Here is a 15,739-nt window from a genome sequence, read left to right as displayed (position 1 = left end):
GCACTGCAATCCCAGCTACTTGGGAGGCTGAGGCAGGAGAATCACTTGAACCCGGGAGGCGGAGGTTGCAGTGAGCCAGCATTACACCACTGCACTCCAGGCCTGGTGACAGAGTGAGACTCCGTCTCAAAAGGAAAAATAAAAATAAGAAACGGGTTCCCTTTCACTAACACCACAATGTCATTAATTACTCCTCTTTAGAAATACAATTTCCACTCTCTACAATTAGAGAAAATGGGACCTTACCAAAAAAGTCAGTATCAACTTAATCATGCTGAGGACATAACAGGGAGTTGGATAAAATCTCAAATCCTGTCACCAGATGACTTTTCTGGCAACAAATTTATCCTCCCTATTTTATTATTAAAGCATTGCATCTTCTAAAGTGACTTTCTAAATGAAGTCAGTCAAGTTTACCTAGAGACATTTAGTAACAGCATGTATTCTGTAGTGTTTTCCCACAGTGTCTGTTCCATTGAATAACACTCTGTGGGAGTCATAGGTGTTATCCACAAGAAACCGCAAGGGTTAGGAAAATCTGACAATTTCTCAAGTTTTTAAACACATGTACACTGGAAATCTGAAAAGGAAGGATATCGTCTAGTGCTCATCACAGTAAACTGATCATGGCTCTTTTTCACAAAGCATCTCAAGTTATACTTGCATGGAATACTTCTTGATATGATGGATGAAAGCTGAGAAAATTATGGAGAATCCTGCACAATCCAGGGCAAAGGCCTCCAGATCGTGCATTACCTGAACTACAGGGAAGCTTCATTCAGTTCACATTCATGGGCCTATATCTGTCTATCTTTCCTCAAATGGTTGTCAGGAACATTCAGTTAGCTCATTTATTGAGGGTCTACTTTTTTGCCCACCATTTTTTATTCCCCTAGGAGCTAGAGCTACAACAATGAATAAAACTATAGGTTTTCTCCCTCATGAAGTTTATGTTGTGGTGGTATAAAAATTCTAGACTATCCTAGCTGCTTGACAAGTCCAGGAATCTTGCCTACGTGACTTCCTTGTCATACCCTTTCACTGTTTATCAAATGTGCGTCCTTTTAAATATGAAGACCACACTGAATCATCTTCTGTGGACTCAATTATAAGCAACCTGACAATACAGGCCATCAAATATTACCAAGATTATATTCCCAAAGTACATTATGAGGGTTATGAAAAATTATTTTGGAAATATTTGAAAACTACAAAGGAGACTGTTTTCATGCCATTATAAATGGGGGAGGAAGTGTCTTTTTTTTTTTTTTTGAGCTTTTCACTGTCACCCAGGCTGCAGTGCAGTGGTGCCATCTTGGCTCACTGCAACCTCCTCCTCTGGGTTCAAGTGATTCTCATGCCTCAGCCTCCCAAGTAGCTGGGATTATAGGCATGTCCCACCATGCCTGGCTAATCTTTGTATTTTTAGTAGAGATGGAGTTTTGCCATGTCACCCAGTCTGGTCTCGAACTCGTGAACTCAAGTGATCAACCAACTTGGCCTCCCAAAGTGCTGGGGTTATAGGCATGAGCCACCAGGCCCAGCAACAAGTCTCTTTTAGTATTTAAATCTTTCAGAAGTTTGCTGCTTTTAAAATGATCACTTTAAGCTACAGGTATACCCCCCAGTATCTAATCCCCTTCCACATGTACTATTTATATGACAAGATTACAGCCACCTAACCCCACCTCCACAAACACACTAGGAGGACACTCAGTAGTGCCCTGGTTTTTGGAATCAAGTGAGTATAAACAGTCTACTGTATTTCAGTCTATTGGCTAATGGTAAGATTTTCCTAATATACAATAACCATGCAGTTCCATAAAACTTAGCCACAAATTTGCTTTTGTTAAAGTAGGTAACAACTTCCTAAGGAAAAAAAAAGACAAAATATGATGGATGGAAAAAGAAAATGTTCATAAAAGAAAAATCCAAAAGGCCAAAAGGGGTAGAGGGTAATGGAACTGGAAATGAAAAGGCCTTCCATCTTAGCCACATAAATATTCTTTCATGAAATCTTCATCCCTGAGTATTTTGTGTGACCTATAGCCAACTTTATCTCCCTAGTAGCCCTCTCCTCCAAAAATAGCCTATAATCCCAACCAAATATAATTTATTATATTTATAGCTCTCTCCAGGATTTCCCCTGGAAAAATACATTCCATAAAACTTTGTCATAAGCTAACCTGTATTTGGTTAAACCCTACTCAAAAGGTCCATAATAAATATAAATATAGAAATATATTAAATATACATACATAAATATATTACCTAGAGTTCATGAAACAATCTGATCTCTCCCCAGCTATAAGTTACCTATCATATTTATATCTCCTTCACTTATTGCTGAGTTGTAATTATTTTTGTAAATACTTCTAAAAGCAGAGATACTGCCTTCCATTCTCATTTAAAAAAATGAAGCCAGCAACCAAAACACATAAATACCCTGGTGCAATTTCTGGAAATTAAGCATGATTTTAATAGGTGGTATATGAAATTATGTACACAGGTTAAAATTGCCAGTTTTGTATTTTTCAAGCTGTACTACAAAAGGATAGAGTGAAGTACAATAGATCCCACTTATTCACAGGGGATACATTTCAGGACCACCAAAGCATGCCTGAAACTGCAGATGGTACTGAACCATATACATACAGTGCTGTTTTTTCCTATACATATGTAACTGTAACAAAAACCATGTACTGTAATGAAAGTTACGTGAATGTGGTATCTCTCTCAAAATACCTTAATATTTTGAATCTCAGTGGGTAACTGAAACCTGGGAAAGCAAACCTGCAGATAAGGAGGGACTACTATACATTTAAATTTGGTGATTACATGGAGTTTATCCGGGAAGATGTTATTACTGACTCGTCTTGCTGCAATCTGATAAATATACATGATACCGAGTCTAGGTGAGCATCTTAAATCTGAAATGCTCTGAAATCCAGAACTTTTTGATGGCCAACATGGTGCTCAAAGGAAATGCTCATTGGAGCATTTCAGATTTTTGGATTTGGGATCTTCAACTGGTAAGTGCAATGCAAATATTTCAAAATATTAACCCTGGAAAATTTCTGGTCCTGGAAAAGTAATACTCAACCTGTATCTCCATAATCGTTTGGAAGCTCTATCTATCTTGTCACAGGTAGAGATTTAAATCAGTTTGACTAAGTTTCTCAAGAGTAGTATGCCACCATCTTTATTCTACCTAGTTTTAGTTGTCCCTCTTTCTCACTTTTTGATTTGACATTATCTTTCTGACTACTGATCTTAATCTAACCAATATAAATCAAGACTAGGAAAATTAAAGGTGATTCATTTTAAACTTTTCAAAACCAAATATAATATTAATACTTGGGGGTAGGGAACTCTACTAATTGCTTAGGGATCCTAGGATGCATGATTTTTCATTCTGCTTATTTGACTACATCAAAAAATTCTTTAATGCAAACATCAAAGCAAATGTACCAATCAGAAGTAACAATTGCGATGACTTGGAGAGCTATGGGTCAGGAGCCAAGGATTTTTAGATTTTAATTTCATATCCTTTTGAAATACCAAATTAAAGACATTTATACTTTCAAGTTTTCCACATTTTATTCCCATGAAAAATACTCAGTTTCATATCCACCTTAATGGCAGATGGCAGAATATATAAAAATGACATAATAACTTTGAAGGACATAAAACTTCATTTTACTATAGCATACTAATAAGCAAAACCAGGACCAAAAACGGATTCCAAGTAAGGAAGCCAATATACATATATATTTTCTAAGTTCCACCAAGTTTAACATGGAGTATACAATTCTCTCTTTTTTGTGGAGATGGAGTTTCGCTCTTGTTGCCCAGGCTGGAGTGCAACGGTACAATCTCAGTTCACTGCAACCTCCACCTCCCAGGTTCAAGTGATTCTCCTGCCTCAGTCTCCCAAGTGGCTGGGATTACAGTCGCATGCCACCATGCCCGGCTAACTTTTTTGTATTTTTAGTAGACTCGGGGTTTCATCATATTGGCCAGGCTGGTCTCCAACTCCTGACCTCAGGTGATCCACCCGTCTCGGCCTCCCAAAGTGCTGGGATTACAGGTGTGGGCCACCGTGCCCAGCAAATATCCAATTTCCTTCTGACATCTAGAAATGAGGATGTTCTAAGATCCACTAACTTTGTCAGCATTTATAGAAAAATATATATTTAAAGTAGCCCCATATAAATGTTTATAAACAGAATTCAATCCGAATAAAAGTATTGTATTTATGGGCAAACAACAAACCCCCACTAGTTTTCTGTTTTTGTTTGTTTTGTGACAGGGATCTCACTCTGTTATCACCTAGGCTGGAGTGCAGTGGTAGCATCACAGCTCAGTGCAGCCTTGACCTTCTGGACTCAAGTGATCCTCCCGCCTCAGCATCCTGGATAGCTGGGACTACAGGCATGCGCTGTCAAACCTGTCTAATTTTTTAAATTTTTTGTACAGATGAGGTCTCGCTATATTGCCCATGGTGGGTCTCTCAACTCCTGGGCTGCAGTGATCTTCCCACCTCAGCCTCCCAAAGTGCTGGGATTACAGATGTGAGCTACCATGCCTGGCCTATGATTTTTTTTTATTTCATTTTTTTCTCCAAAGTGGTCGCGACAGCCCTTAAAGCCAGTTATAAAAGAGGTTCCTCCCACCAGACACTTGCCACACACAGAAACAAGTAATACTTTAAATTGATTTCCTAAAAATTCCCAGCACAAGGCTGTGTCAGTTGAAGAATAAACAGAACAGTACTAAAAATCAATACTCAATAAAGAGCCATAGGTAACTTGAAAAGGCACACATAACTTATATATAATCGAATCTCAAAAAAAGGTTCAAGATAATCCCTTTAGGTACAATAATTTCTCCTTTATAAACTCCTCCAATATTTTCTATTTTCTTTTCTAATACTACCTTGTCTCGACAGACCAGTGTTCCTGAAATCCTAAGGCTATGAAACTGTTCTTCATTGTTTTCAGAATTCTGAGTATCAATAATTCATCAATATTAGAAAACTATCAAGGTGATAAAAACAGGCACATATTAAGTAGGTCAACAATGACCAGACTTTTTTTGTTGCTGTTGTTGGAGACAGAGTCTCGCTCTGTCGCCCAGGTAGCTCGCTGCAACCTCCACCTCCTGGGTTCAAGCAATTCTCCCACCTCACCCTCTTGAATAGCTGGGAATATAAGTGCATACCACCATGCCCAGCTAATTTTTGTATTTTTAGTAGAGACGGGGTTTCGCCGTGTTGACCAGGCTGGTCTCGAACTTCTGGCCTCAGGTGATCTACCCACCTTGGCCTCCCAAAGTGAGTGGTGTGAGCCACCGCTCCCAGTCAACAATGACCAAACTTTCAAACATCTCACCCTTAAATATGTGACATGAGATTCCATGGAATACAACATGAAAACCCGGAAAACAGGACACAAAGGAGCATACAAAGTAAAGGGGAATGGGGAGCACCTATCATAAGGCCATCAGTCAGTCTGTAAAGTCACTTTCAAATTTTAGGGCATGGAAAGTATACCATGATATTTTCTTAACTGGTTGATATATCAAATGCTAAATTACCTTGACTGACAGATCAAATGCTAAATTACCATAATTTGTGAGAAAATACCTTGTCCTAATTTTTACATTGATAAAATATTTGTAAATAGTACAAGGAATATACATCCTAAATTTATTTTAATGAGAACCTTACTGTATGATAGCAGTGTGAGAATATAGAAATAGCTACCAGTGGTCAGTTTTGTTTTTTTTGCATAAGCAATTTATTTGGTGCTATAAGGTTTAAAGTTCTGTTTTTATTATATTTCAAATCATGAAAGGATACATTTAGCTAAGAGAAGACATTCTGAACAATTGTGGCATTAAAATTTATTAATAGTTCATTGTGGAATTATTAAAATATTCAGTTATTACTTCCAAAATGTTCATATTTCTTAAATGTCATACAGTCTTAAATCTCTAATGAACAACCAACAAAAATACAAGATTAGTGACATTTATTTAAATGGTAATGATCAAACCAAATAAAAATGCTCAATGGCACATCATTTGCTAACTTCAAAGAATAGCATAAAAGCCCATGTAAAGGCAGCAACAATTACCATATGCAGAGCAGCTGTCACTAAGCCCAAACTAGTAGCTTCCCAACTTACCATCTTCCTTTTCCTTTCTGCAATCTGCTCCTCTGACTCCATTTCTACTTCATTACTAACAGGAGTTTTTTCTTCTATATCATCAATAAAATCTGGTTCCTGAAAAATGGAAATGACTTCTTTATACAAACTATTATTCCATCTATACAACCAGTGACATTAAAATATTTTAATGTCTTTCAACCGCAAGAAATTCAACATGTAAATATCATCAGCCTACTTAAATTCATTTAAGAAATTTAGAACTGGTTTCCTAATTCAAGATGCTTTTCAAAATCATGCAATCAAATACTTTTGCTTTTTAAATTTTAGCCAATCAAATTTTTATCAATATAGGTCAAATATGGTATCACAGCCTTATATTTATAGAGTTCCCAAAACATAAACCTATACATTATTTCAGAAAAACCTGCAAATACCCAGTGCTCAATAAGTGTTTGTTCAGTTGAAAGTTTAAGGTAAATCATTTCTAGAAGATAGGGCCCTGGAAATGAGCAAAACCTTACTTAATTTTCACATTTTAATTATCCCTCCTGTTTATTGTTTATAGAGGACATACAACAATATATTTACTGGTGGGGCAGATAGACTTTGGCCAAACTCTACCCCCAAAATTACCTTATATGTTCTTAGTGAATTTTCTCTCAAAAATTTTATTTGCTGTTATTGTGACATGCTTACAGAATTGATAAGATTACCTGCATCCCCATGTTTAAGGAAAGAAAATTTTGCAGCTTAAGACTTTAAATAAGAACATGTATTATGAACATAAAGTGCCACCTAGAAGATTTTTTAAAGTTATCTAGTCTTAGGATAATCTTGTCTGCAATTCTGCAAGGATTTGCTGACTGCGCTGTTTCTTAATAATTCAACAAATATTGTACAAATTCTAGCAGAACCTGTATTTTACACTTATGAATACTTCATTAAATGACAGAACAGACTTAAAAATACTTTAAACAATTATACATATAACAAAGAAGAGGATAAAATATGACAGATTATTTTCTTTTGTCTATTCAATCTCATTGAGAGCAGAGTTCAGTACCTGATTATTTGATACTGATAGTCTCAGTGGAGAAAGCTTTCTTTGTTTAGTTTCTGGGCTCTTCATTTTGTTGGTTGTTCCTTCACAATCCAAAGTAATATTCTGATTTTGTGTATCTTTTTCTTTTGAAATATCTTTGTCTTTTTTTCCTTTTTTCCGTCTGGTCTCATAACCACTACTGATATTTTCCATGGATTCAGAACTACGTTTTAGAACAGGGCACTCTGGGTTTTCTTTGAGGCATGCACAGTCCACCTTGTACTTACTGGAAAGATAACCAATTAAATATTTATTTCAAAATATAAAACAAAATGGGAAATTTCTAATCCATTTTAAGCTGCAACTCCACAAAATTGTATGCAATTACTATTAATTATAAGCAATCCTTTTTAGTAATTTACATTCCTAGTTAACTACCACAAAAAATTTTTTAATTAAAATAATGTAATAATTAGATGTCGATTTCTGACCAGATATTAGGCCTTCAATCATAAGTATAACTGGTACAGGTTGAACATGCCTTACCTGAAATGCTTAGGACCAGAAAGGTTGTGGATTTTGGAATGTTTGCATATATATAATGAGATATCTTGGGGAATGGGACCCAGGTCTAAACACAAAATTCACTCATGTTTCATATAGGCTAAAAGTAATTTTATACACTGTATTTAATAATTCTGTGCCTGAAACAAAGTTCTGATTGCACTCTGACTGACCTGTCATATGAGGTCAGGTGTAGAATTTTCTACTTGTGGCATCATGTCAGTGCTCAAAAAGTTTAGGATGGCCAGGCGCAGTGGCTCTCGCCTGTAATCCCAGAACTTTGGGAGGCCGAGGCAGGCAGATCACTTGAGACCAGCCTGGCCAACATGGTGAAACCCTGTCTCTACTAAAAATACAAAAATTAGCTGGGCATGGTGGCAGGCACCTGTAATCCTGGCTACGTGATAGGCTAAGGTAGGAGAATCGCCTGAATTCAGGAGGCAGAAGTTGTAGTGAGCCAAGATTGTGCCACTGCATTCCAGCCTGGGTGACAGAGTGAGACTCCGTCCAAAAAAAAAAACAAAACAAAAAAAGTTTACGATTTTGGATTTCAGATTTTTGCATGAGGGATGCTCAACATGTAATATGTTACAGAAGAAGAAAAAAACAAACACATCAGAACTTTTGAGTCTTTAAAGCAAAATGATACTGTGGATTACACAAAACATAAAGGCAGAAACCATAATTACTTCAGTGTCCCAGAGTGCTATATAAAATACTGATTTGCAATGTGACCTACATAAAAAACACTAGGTATAACAAATACTAAACCTCAACTAGTTTGTCTTATCCTTTAAGGAATGATAACAACAACCAGGTTTCTTTAAAAAGCTACCTTGATAAAATTTAATGTTTCCTTTTCACCATACTAAGTGTTCCCTCTTTCAAGTGGAAGCCTGTCTCATCTTCACAATAATGATATTTTACAAGTGAGATTAAAACTCACTGAGGATTAGCATCTTGTCCAACGTCACACAGTTAATATGTGGAAGGGACGGCATTTAGATCCAAGTCTGTACTCTTAGGCGCATGTACTTTTCATTTCAATATTTCTCAACTCTGACCCCTTTATCTTTATTACAGCTGCTAAGATGTAGTTCATCTCTAGGATACAAGCCAAATGCCCAAACCTCAATTAAATAGTAATACAAATCTCCCACTCTGCATGTTTTAAGTAGTTGAATGTTTGTTCACAATAAGAACAATTTACTTATTAAGTGTCTAATATTCCTAACTCATTTACTTTTAAAACTGCTAGAAAGATTCAAATCCAACTTCCTAATTCTGTGAACCAGGGATAGAATTCAAACATTTATGGTCCTACCTCCTGCCTCCCAAATCAGGTATTAACAGATACTAGCTTGAAACTTGTTCTAGATGTCTGATTTTAGGACAACAGAACTACAAACAATGATGGCAACAGCTTTTGTTTATTAAGTACGTAAGGTGAGTATTATTCTTCTTCTCATATACTTGAGGTAATGCAGCACAAAGTGATGAAGAAATTGGTCCAAGGTTACGTAGTAAGTGACCAAGCCAGGATTTGAAACCAGACAGATTACATTCTTAACCTCTATGGGATATGCAATCCCACAAAGCATTGAGCAAAAAACTATGCTAAATCTCCTACCTTCTAGGGGAGAAAGAGCTAAAATGATATGACAAATCTGACTGCAATAATCAGTAGAAAGGGATACTAAAGGAAGAGGGATTTCACCAAGAGAAAACATAATGAACATTTTTAAAACTGCATTTAAAAAGAATATCACACAAAGTATAAAAATATATAGAATAAGAAGAACTGAATTGAATTGCTTATAACCCAAAAGACTACAGAATATATAAGAACTTAAGGGAAAAAAAAAAAAAAAAAAAAAGAGAAAGACCTCTGGGTTCATGAATAATCAAGAAAAACGGTAAATAAAGATATTAATATAAAGAGATACCACTCCACATGAGCTAGCATACATATTATATGCTAATATTATATATAGCATATATATAATATATATTTTATTATGTAACATAATTAATATCATAAAATATATATGCTAATAGATTATATTATATATATGCTAGTTCATGTGGAGTGGCATATACTATATTATATATAATATTTTACATATAATATTTTAATACATTTTCATATGTCATATTTATTTTATTTATTTATTTATTTATTTTTGAGGTGGAGTCTCGCTCTGTCACCCAGGCTAGAGTGCAGTGGTGCAATATCGGCTCACTGCAACCTCCACCTCCCAGGTTCAAGCGATTCTCCTGTCTCAGCCTCCTGGGTAGCTGGGATTACAGATGTGTGACACCACACCTGGTTAATTTTTATATTTTTAGTAGGGAAATGGAGTTTCACCATGTTGGCCAGGCTGGTCTCGAAACTCCTGACCTCAAGTGATCCGCCTACCATGGCGTCCCACAGTGCTGGGATTACAGACATGAGTCACAGCAACTAGCATATATTTTTAAAGTCTTAGAGTAAAGAAGTACAGCAAGGCTTCTAAATTACTTAGGAAACTGGTACGAGTTTCTTAGACAGAAATTCACTCACATCTGGCAAAAACTCATGCTGTGCACATTCCACAACCCAGCAATTCCACTCCTATGTCCCTACCATGGAGGGAATATGTACATACTATGTTCCTACCATGGAGAGGACATGTACACACATGCAGACATGTTCAGAAAGCCCTAGGAGCATTCTTTTGTCAATATAAAGGTCAATAGTGAAATGGATAAATACCATAGGCAGTGAAAATAAATTAACTATAAGTACACACAATGCAGGTTAATCTCACATAATAAATGAGAAAATAATGCAAAAGAATACAGCAAGTTACAATTTACATAAAAGTTTAAAAATATACAAAATTCTAGATACTATTTGCCAACAAATACAGACATAGTAAAATGTTAAAGAAATCAAATTAAACGGCCGGGTGTGTTGGCTCATGCCTGTAATCCCAGCACTTTGGCAGTCCAAGGCAGGCAGATCATGAGGTCAGGGGATGGAGACCATCCTGGCTAACACGGTGAAACCCTGTCTGTACTAAAAATACAAAAACAGAATTAGGCGTGGTGGCGGGTGCCTGTAGTCCCAGCTACTGGGGAGGCTGATGTGGGAGAATGGCATGAACCTGGGAGGCAGAGCTTGCAGTGAGCTGAAATGGCACCACTGCACTCCAGCCTGGGAGACAGAGCACGACTCCGTCTCAAAAAAAAAAAAAAAAAAAAAAAAAAAAAAAAAATCAAAGATAGCAGTTAGTGAAGGAGGGAAGACAGATGCAATGTGGCTCAATGGATAATGTTTTAATTTCTTAATTTGAGAAGTACATGGGTGTTTGTATTATTATTTTATTTTGAGATGGAGTTTTGCTCTCGTTGCCCAGGCTGTAGTAGCACAATCTCGGCTCACTGCAACCTCTGTCTCCCAGGTTCAAGCAATTCTCCTGCCTCAGCCTCCCAAGTAGCTGGGATTACAGGCATGTGCCACCATGCATGGCTAATTTTGTATTCTTAGTAGAGACGGGGCTTCACCATGTTGGCCAGGCTTGTTTTGAACCTCAGCCTCCCAGTGTGCTGGGATTACAGGCATGAGCCACTGCACCTGGCCGGGTGTTTGTATTATTGTTTACATTTTTCTATTACATTTTTAAAAACTGAAACAAGTTTCCATACTGCTGACCCTTGAACAACACAAGTTTGAACTGTGCACATATACTTATACATGGATTTTTTTCCATACATATATTGGGAAAATGTTTGGAAATTTACAACAATTGCAACAATTTGAAAAAACAGATGAACTATATAGCCTAGACATATAAAAAATAAAAAAAAGGAAAAAGGTATGTCAAGAATGCATGTGCATGTAGATAGCAGTCTATTTTATCACTGATTACCATAAAATATATACAAATTATAAAAAGTTAAAATTAATCAAAACCTATGCACACACATAACAGACCTTACGTGGTGCCATTTACACTCCAGAGACATGTAAAGATGTATTATTAAATCATAATTATATAAAAGTAACTGTAGTACATTCTGTACTACTATAATAATTTTGTAGCCACCTCCTGTTGCTATTGTGGTGCCTCAAGTGTTGGGGGTATCCATGTAAAATGCCATGTGACACATGCCCAGGAGCAGTTCATCTCTCAGTAAATTGTGTATGGCAATAAAAAGTGATCTCTTGTGGTTCTCACAAATTCTTCAGTCTTTAGTGCAATAACACAGTAATTTTTTTTTTTTTTTTTTGAGACACAGTCTTGCTCTGTCGCTCAGGCTGGAGTGCAGTGGTCCAATCTCAGCTCACTGCAACCTCCACTTCCCGGATTCAAGCAATTCTTCTGCCTCAGCCTCCCGAGTAGCTGGGATTACAGGGGCCCGCCACCAAGCCCAGATAATTTTTTGTATTTTTAGCAGAGACGGAGTTTCACCATGTTTGCCAGGCTGGTCTTGAACTCCTGGCCTCAAGTGATCCGTCCACCTTGGCCTCCCAAAGTGCTGGGATTACAGGTGTGAGCCACTGCACCTGGCCAATACAGTACATTTTGAGTAACACCTGTGACCTATACAAAGTGCCACTAGTGATGCTGGAAGTGCTCCTGAGAAGCAAAGAAGTTATGACATTGCAAGAAGAAGTTGAATTGCTAAAAATGTATGGTAGATTGAGGTGTGCAGCTGTAGTTCTCCACCATCTCAAGATAAATGAAGCCAGCATAAGTACTATTGTAAAAAATAATAATAAAAGGAAATTCGTGGAGCCATCACCGCAGCTGGGCCACAGAATGCGAAAACCATGCACTTTTTGCAAGATACCTTTTTATCTTGTATTGCAAATGAAGTTTTTATGTGGGTGCATGTGTGCTATCTAAGAAAGACATACCTATAGACCCTAATATGTTTCTAGAAAAAGTGAAGTCATTAAATGATAACATAAAACAAAACGAATATGAAAGATCTAAAGTTGGAGCATTTAATGCCAGTAATGTATGGTTTGATGATTTTAAAAAGAGGTTTAGCTTAATAGGTAAAGCCACTTCTGCAGACTAAGGGGCAGCAGATGAGTTCTCAGACACCATTAAGAAAATCATTGAGGAGAAAGAATATCTGCCTGAAAAGTCTTTTAATGCAGATACAAATGTCCTATTCTGGGGGGGGAAAAAGTCATAAAAAGACATTTATTAGTAAGGAAGAGAAGGAAGCACCAAGATTTAAGGCAGGAAGGGACAGATTAACTCTACTGTTTTGTGCAAATGCATTTGGGTTTATGATCAGGACTGCCTTTATCTATAAAGCTGCTAAACCCAAGCCTTGAAGGGAAAACAAACGCCAGTTGCCAGTCTTCTGGTTGTACAACAAGAAAACCTGGATGAGATCCCTTTTTCTGGATTGGTACCATTGATGCTTTGTCCCTCAAGTCAGACAACAGGTAGCTAGGAAGGGACTGCCTTTTAAATGTCTTGATATTGGGCAATGCCCCTGGCCACCCAGAACCCTATGAGTTCAACACTAAGGGTATCAAAGTGTCTCTAATTCAGCCTCTACATCAGGGAGTGATAATGGCCTTTAAGGCTCATTAGACGCAGTACTCTATGGAAAAGACTGTCAACACTATGGAACAGAACCCTGAAAGAGAAGATCATGAAAGTCTGGAAGGATTATACCATGGAAGATGCCATCATTATAGAAAAAGCTGTGAAAGCCATCACACCCAAAACAATAAATTCCTGCTGGAGCGAACTGTGTCCAGATGTTGTGCATGACTTCACAGGATTTACAACAGAGCCAATCAGAAAAATCATGAAAGAGATCATGGGTATAACAAAAAAAAGGTGGGGATGAGGGAAGAATACACATATGAATCTTAGAGAAATTCAAGAGCTAACAGACACTACACCAGAGAAATTAACAGAAGATGCCTGATGGAGATGATTGCTTCCAAACCAGTGCCAGATGATGAGAAAGAAGATGTAGAAAAAGCAGTGCCAAAAAACAAATTTACATTCGACAATCTGGTAGAAGGGCTCCATTTTTTTCAAGACTGTTTTTTACTTTTTTTAATGATATGGACTCTTCTTTGATACGGGCACTGAAGCTAAAGCAAATGATGGAAGACTGGCACCACATAGAAACATTTTTAGAGAAATGAGAAAGCAAAACAGCCAGGCAGAAATTACTAATGTGTTTTCATAAAATTACAGCGTATGTGCTTCCCTCTCCTGCCTCCCCTTCTCCCTCTGTCACCCCTGACACAGCAAGAGCAACCCCCACCCTTCCTCCTCAGCCTACTCAACATGAAGATGAGGATGAAGACCTTTACGGTGATCCACTTCCACTTAATGAACAGTAAATTTATTGTATCTTCCTTATGATTTTCTTAAAAACATTTTCTTTTCTCCAGCTTACTTAATTGTAAGAATACAGTATATGACATACAGAATATGTGTTAATTGTCATTGGTAACACTTCCAGTCAACTGTAGACTATTAGCAAAGTTTCTGGGGGGTCAAAATGTATAAGCAGATTGTGGACTGTGCAGGCAGTTGGCGCTCCAATCCCTCATTGTGCAAGGGCCAACTGTACTGAGATTTATCATTAGATTTTTACTAGTGTTTCAGAAAAATAGTTCTTAGAGTTTCTTTGCAGGATCTCCAACAAACCCTTTAATTTATATTGCAAAGAAAATTTTCTTCTGTTCTGAGGGGCAAAAGAGAAATTATTCATTCATACTGATTAACCAAATAAACTGTATGAATAAAACTGTATCCCCTAGAAGAAAAAAATTCTCACATAAACAAGGTCAGTGTTGTACAGCTGAATTAGGATTACTTGTTATAATTACTGTGAACATTTATATTATGATAATAATTAAGGAAAATGTAGAAATGAAAAGTAGCAATGATCTAATAGAGGCTGATATTAAACTTCTGGTTTTCAAGTATTTTTAACTGATTCATGATAAATAAAAATAAAAAGCTATAAAAGTAATGACAATGCCTCAATTATTACAGGGACATTATGGAACTATTTTCAAACAACAGATGACATTTATAGACTTGAACTTACCAATTCCCATAGTCAAAATCAAAGGCAATAGTAATTTCAGTTCCTTTTGGAATACTTTGTATAGAATAAATATAAAGATGTATGGTTCCATCTTGAATTTCATGCCTCACCTGTAAGTTAAAATGATCGTACGTTACCATAAATTACTGTCTGCCTTCAGAAGCATCAGCCTACAATTTTGAAAATTATTCTTTTCAAAGTATTTCACAAACACAACCTGGAAAACATGTCATTAATGACAAGGCTTATAACTATCTATCAGTGGTTATCAACTGGGAAGGTTTTTCAATCATACACTGCTACCCACTGCCACCCCAACCCCTAGAGCCCACAATGTGGCATCAAAAAAATAATAATACTATATTTCATCAATTCCTATTTTTGCTTTTATTTTTTTTTTTGAGACAAGTCTTGTACTTTTGCCCAGGCTGGAGTGCAGTGGCGCGATGTCGGCTCACTGCAAGCTCCACCTCCCGGGTTCACACCATTGTCCTGCATCAGCCTCCCGAGTAGCTGGGACTACAGGCGCCCACCACCACGCCTGGCTAATTTTTTTTGTATTTTTAGTAGAGATGAGTTTTCACCATGTTAGCCAGGATGGTCTCTATCTCCTGACCTTGTGATCTGCCGGCCTCCCAAAGTGCTGGGATTACAGGCGTGAGCCACCACCCTCGGCCTCATCAATTATTATTTTTCACCTTTTAGCAAATCTGAAATCAGGAGTCTTATAAGTGGTGGCATCTTAGGGTTCTGTTGTTGTTGTTGTTGTTTTGAGACAGAGCACTCTGCCATCCAGGCTGGAGTGCAGTGATGTGATCTCAGCTCACTGCAACCCCGCCTCTTGGGTTCAAGTGATTCTCCTGTCTCA

The 15,739-nt window shown here is 37.1% G+C and overlaps 1 protein-coding gene across 2 annotated transcripts in view; it reads right to left on the bottom strand.

Annotated features, from left to right (window-relative positions):
* KMT2E (lysine (K)-specific methyltransferase 2E) overlaps window positions 1–15,739 on the bottom strand; it is a 100,623-nt gene that overhangs the window by 17,894 nt on the left and 66,990 nt on the right. For both annotated transcript variants that reach the window (XM_011927755.1, XM_011927756.1), the window contains 3 exons: window positions 14,872–14,981; window positions 7,240–7,504; window positions 6,192–6,290 (listed from right to left, as the gene is read on the bottom strand). In XM_011927755.1, coding sequence (XP_011783145.1) covers window positions 6,192–6,290; window positions 7,240–7,504; window positions 14,872–14,981 — 474 coding nt within the window. The remainder of the gene's footprint in view (window positions 1–6,191; window positions 6,291–7,239; window positions 7,505–14,871; window positions 14,982–15,739) is intronic.

This window comes from Colobus angolensis, unplaced genomic scaffold (genome assembly GCF_000951035.1).
Source record: "Colobus angolensis palliatus isolate OR3802 unplaced genomic scaffold, Cang.pa_1.0 Scaffold74, whole genome shotgun sequence".
In the NCBI taxonomy this organism is placed as follows: domain Eukaryota; kingdom Metazoa; phylum Chordata; class Mammalia; order Primates; family Cercopithecidae; genus Colobus; species Colobus angolensis.
This window is presented reverse-complemented; position numbering and strand designations above follow the sequence as displayed.